At 33.1% G+C, this 6000-nt stretch overlaps 1 protein-coding gene across 1 annotated transcript in view; it reads left to right on the forward strand.

Moving 5' to 3' along the window:
* Positions 1 to 6000, forward strand: part of LOC111047165 (inactive selenide, water dikinase-like protein) — a 34949-nt gene extending 28949 nt beyond the window's left edge. Inside the window, exons 6-7 of the mRNA XM_022332840.2 lie at positions 413 to 625; positions 2846 to 6000. Of these exons, the coding sequence (XP_022188532.1) occupies positions 413 to 625; positions 2846 to 3030 (398 nt within the window). The 3' untranslated portion in view covers positions 3031 to 6000. The remainder of the gene's footprint in view (positions 1 to 412; positions 626 to 2845) is intronic.

A 6000-nucleotide genomic window follows, 5' to 3' on the forward strand; every position in this document is an offset into this window, starting at 1 on the left:
GGTATAAGGACCTTTAGTTTAAAATTTCAAGTCAATCGGTTGATTAGGAATGAAGTTATCGTGTTCACAGACACACACACACACACACACACACACACACACACAGACCAACACCCAAAAATCATGTTTTTGGACTCAGGGGAACTTGAAACGTATAGAAAACTTGCAATTAGGGTACCTTAATTTTTTTGGAAAGTAATACTTTCCTTACCTATGGTAATAGGGCAAGGAAAGTAAAAAGAAAGCTTTTTTCTTTACTAAAGGTGGTAATGTTCTGATGATTAGATTTACACCGTCAAATCAAATTTGATTACCTGTACAATTAATTACTGAATCAATTATGAAAACAGATGTTTTGAGTGACTGTAGAACTGCGTTGGTGCGATTTGTTATAATGTGAAACTATTTTCAGCTGCTCGTCTGATGCACAAGTACAATGCTCATGGTGCTACCGACGTAACCGGATTCGGCCTGCTGGGTCACGCACAGGTCCTCGCTAAACATCAGAAGAATGAAGTGTCCTTTGTCATTCACAACTTGCCTGTCATTGCCAAAATGGCAGGCGTTGCGAAGGCATGTGGAAACATGTTTCATCTTCTTCAAGGAAATTCTCCAGAAACATCAGGTCAGTACTCTATTCGACTCCAACATCAATAGTTAGAAGGTTGAATACTAATCAGCTGATTGTAGATTTTGTTATGATGCAACGATACCAGCTTCTAACAAATCAAATCAAATTTATTGCCTTACGAAATATGTTCACAATTAAATACAGATTACAAATGTAATATTTTAAAATAAGAAATATAATTTTTTAATATAATATATACTAACTCGGCGACACCAGCAAAACCTATAAACTATAATATTAGAAGTGGTCGCCATGACGTCAGCACACAAACATAAAAACTACGATCAGCTAACAAGTAATCAACCTTCTGACCTATTGATCATTGATCTTGGTTCAATTCAATAATAACACTTTCCATAGGGTGATTAAACGCTTGTACTTATCCAATTCTAATCTACAACCAAAACCTAAATCTTATAAAACTCAAGAGAAATATTTTAATTGTGATACCACGATTTAGCAATTCCAATCCAAATCTGAATCACATTCACAATATTCCACATTTATTTTCATTTCCATGATGGAATTGTGATTCAGATTTGAATTCTTATTGCTAAATCGTGGAATCCACCATAATATTCCTCATATATCTCTGCTTTTTATGTGATATTGGTTTTGGGCTTGTAGGTTAAAATCTGATGATAACGTCTGAGCGTCTGGACCGCCCAATAAACACATCAATAAACAATCAATAATTTGATTTTATTATCAGATTATTGATATTTATTTCTAAACATGCTGTAATAGTCGCTAAGGCTTATGTTATGATCAATTTTTTAACTTTGGCAATCCTGAAATGAAATACTGCGCATGCGTAGCGAGCGTAAAATATATTATCAGTTCCCTATTCTAAAATCAGCTATTCCACGATGAGTTTTCATTACGTAAAAAAGTGTTTCACGAGAAGTTGTAGAAAAAAGTATATAAAATTGAATTTATGTAATCAAATTTTTGACAAATTGATTTCTAGTGTTACTACTCTCCAAGTATGAGGTGTGAAACTTGAAAAAATTGTCATGTGACACGCTGACTCGTAATACTATTTCACAGTACTTCAAGGTTTCAAGGTGTGGAACTAAGGCCCAAAACTATAAAGGCGTCTCATATCCGCTGATTTTTTTCGCTCGTTGCATTGTCTGTTATGAGGTAAACTATAAGATCGAAATAGACGCTCCCCATCAGAGGCTATGCATGCTGCTAAATAAATTCAGATGCCCGTATAGTTGCGGCCTAAATCTTTTGCAATGCTACTTTAAAGGTATAAGTTGAGGAATGTAATGTAATATGTATTTTAAAGTTTGAAGTGTGGAGACTGTGGCTAATGTGATATGTATTTTAAAAGTATACAGGATGGGTGAAAAGTCCGAGAACGGCTTAATATCTCATAAACAGAGGTAATTTGACGGTGGGTGTGATTGGGGATCCTACTCAAATTGAAAAAAAACTACTTTTACTATGACTTTAAAGGTTTGGTCCGCCATCTTGGATCCGCCATTATTAATCAATACCACTCAGAATTTCATTTCTGATTTGCATGGCATTGATTAATAATGTGAATATCTTCCAAACGGTTCGAGATATCGATGTGCGGTTTTCGCCATTCATTTTTTCTTGAAATTTTCCTTATCGAATTCATGTATCGCATGACCACCTTCCTATTTGAAAAAATAAAATTGCATTAAATATGGAGGATCCAAGATGGCGGACCAGATTTTTTAAGTCATAGTAAAGTAATATTTTCAATTTGAGTAATATCCCCAATCACACCCACCTTGGAATCACTTTTTTCTATGAGATATTAAGCCGTTCTCATACTTTTTTCTCTCCTTTCTGCTTTGAATAGTATTGATTAATAATGTGATCTTCGAAACGGTTTGAGATATCGATATGTGGTTTTCGCCATTCATTTTTTCATGAAATTCCGTATCGAAATCATGCATCGCATGACCACCTTCCTATTTTAAAAAATGAAGTTGCATTCAATATTGCGGATCCATGATGGCGGACCAAACTTTCAAAGCCATAGTAAAGTAGTTTTTTTCAATTTGAATAGGATCCCTAATCACCCCCGCCGTCAAATTACCTTTGCTTATGAGATATTGAACCGTTCTCTGAGTTTTCAGCCACCCTGTATGTAGCTAATTTGATTTGTAATGGTAATTTTGGTAATGGAAAGTTGGAATGTTGATTGTTGATTGATGTGGTGGTTTGTAGGAGGATTGCTAATCTGTCTGCCGAGGGAGCAAGCTGCTGCCTATTGTAAAGACATCGAGAAGCAAGAGGGGTACCAGGCGTGGATTATTGGCATTGTGGAAAAAGGACAGCGAACAGCTCGTATCATCGATAAGCCGAGGGTCATAGAAGTGCCTGCCAAGGACAGAGATGTAGTTTTGTGGTAAGAAGGACGGCAACGACCAAGCTGATTGTATTAGTTTCTCATGAGATTCGCTTGAAACACCGGTCTGTTTTATTCGAGTAATGTGTACAAATAATTTTTCGGTATGAAGTCTATGTTAACTATAATTGAAATTTGTGTGCCAGTGAACTTCTAACATGTGTATTCTTCCTAATGAATCAAATGTACATTTGATGTGGAAATCTTATTGGATATATTTCGCCATTACTGTTTTATCTATCTTCAATGAATAATCCAATTTAGCAAGTACTCGTATTTCTGAATTTGTTCTATTCTAGAGAAATACCTAAATAATAAAAAAGTTGCACACTACAATTAAACTGATTTCCTATTACACTGTTACACACTATGATATACTTTCGATATTATATTCAGAATCGAATAATTACATTTCGAGTACTTGATTTCATCCATTTATTTTCTTCTGATATTGTTTATAAATGATTTTCTTAGTTTAATTAGATGTTCTTTAAAATAAGTATGAGTTATCGGTGTTATGTATTGGTTCTTCACTCAATGTAATTATAGTAAGAAATATCCTACAATATTATTTATCAAAGCTGTATGTGTAAAACAGTTTAAGCACTCTTGTTTATTGAAGCCACTTTTTGTAAAACTACTGAAGTTATGAATATTATAAAAATATAATCCTTCATCTATTATAAGAAGTTTATCTCGGATTTTGATTCATATTATGTCCATAAATAAGCTCAATTCATAGTGAAATAACTGCAGTCTTATATCATGATTTATTTATTCATTGATGATTTACATATTCTTCAGAGTAGGATGGCTTCTAGTGTAACAGGAACCGTTCAATTTCGGTATTTGTACCTACAAGTAGATAAAACCTAAATTATATTGTATCATTCATTTCGCTATCTCTTGACAAATCGTACAAATTTCGGCCTTATACTTTTATTATAACTATAGATTCATTCCCATTACTGTGAGAAAATGTATTGCGTAGAACTATCGTACAATAATTTATAAAAAAATGTAAAATTCAAATTATTGATGTCATTAAGGTTTTAGAGCGTAGCTAGGCTATATTTATACTTGCGCGACTCAAATCGTGTGACTCCAGTCGCGGATACTTCAGTCTTTCGTACCTTACGACTTCAGTCGCTTGTATCGCAGTCGCGGCGTCGTCGATACTTGAATCACCTAGTCTGAGTGACACCATTTAAAAGACTTGCGTCGCCGAGAGACTGAGTCTTGAGTATCTCAACGATTTGAGTCGCGCTAGCTTGGGTATAGCCTTAAACTTCGATAAATGCTTTTTATGTATGTTACGTTCGACAAAAGAAAAGTTCTGGCAAATCTTCTACAGGTGATAACATAATTTCCTTTTTATAAAACATGACAAAATCCATATTAATTTCTCGAATCCCCTAAAAATCGTCCAATGGTACAACCTATTTGATGATTAAGATTTATGGACTTTCAGCACATTTGAAATTTGTCAAAATGAATGTCATTTTAATGGTCCATCAATTTTTATTAAGAGTTATAGAAACCGGGCATCATGTTTCGCTCTTTACAGTTATGCAAATAAACTTTTAAGTTTGTAAGCATTATGTAATGTTTGTTGAATCGCTTCATAGGTCTACTAGCATGACCTCTATGTTCATTCAACCAGATCCTCACTGATGTTAACAATCTAAACAGTTTGTGTTGCTCATCCATTCTTTAGAACTGAGTTGAGCCTTGTAATTATTGGTAATTCATTTATTAAATATTTATTCCCAAAGTAACCAGAACTTTTCTTTTCTTTAAATTTTGTTACTAGTTTCGAGTAGATTTTCTAGACTGAGATCATGCCATTATGCAAATGGCATTGGTGTGATATTGTTACCTTATTTCTGCCATAAATAAATATTTGGATATGCTAAATTGCTAGAAGTGTAAAAAAGTACAATTTTTGTTGATTTGTAGAAAGGAATTAGAGCAATAATATGGGATGATATGGTTGATTTGTGCATGCATTTTCATTTCTTACAAATATAGCTGATACATGATATGGCTTCTAATCTGATTCACTATCCCATTGACAAATTGGGCTTCAATGACAGTGCTTTTAAAAATCTAGATTTTAAGATGTATGTTGGAAATGCTAACCTTTATTATAAATATTTAGTTGAATTCAGTGTGAGAGAAGAATTATCTTGACCATTTCCATGGTAGAACACCCAATCACTGTAGATTTTCTCAATCGAGGCCTAACCTATCTTGTTTTCAACATTGACTTTTGAAATTTATTGTTTTCAGTATTTCTGAATCATGAGAAGAATAACCACATAAAACCAAGTTTTAGTTCGTAAATGGATATTGTATTTGTAGATGTTTTCCATTTGTTATTGTAGTTCTAAATTCCAATGGTAACTAAAAAATTGAATGGTAACTAAACGTTGTCTGCATATTTGTTTGATGGCTTTTCTTGTGGGATTTAAATAGTACTACCTGTTAAGGTTATTTGTTTGCTGCTAAATATGCATGTTTATTGGAGAAAATTGATGTCATCCCAAGTGTTAAGACATGATAGGTTGTGTATTGTAAACCTTGAAAAATTTATTGTCAAGTGTGCATATTTTAGATATGTTTGATATTAGTTGAAAATGGGAAGTCGATGTTAAGCTTAGATGAATAATTCCAAATATTATACTTTCTACTGATAATATTGACATTTTGTTCTGTATTTAACTGTTCATAAATTATACGTTGATGGTTCTTTTCTTTCAGAATGTGAACTGTAGCTTTATGATCTAGATTTAGACAATCGTCGTTCGACGAATCTTTCTCTGGTGATATTTGCAGTCTTCATTCTGAAAGAAAATTTCACAACTGGAGTGATTATTACTTATAAAAACATCTATCTGACTTTGTTTCATATTACAGCTCATTTAAAAAGTTGATGTTTATGAATAAAAATATCTTTTTATCTTTCTAAAAA

This window comes from Nilaparvata lugens, chromosome X (assembly GCF_014356525.2).
Source record: "Nilaparvata lugens isolate BPH chromosome X, ASM1435652v1, whole genome shotgun sequence".
NCBI classification, from domain to species: domain Eukaryota; kingdom Metazoa; phylum Arthropoda; class Insecta; order Hemiptera; family Delphacidae; genus Nilaparvata; species Nilaparvata lugens.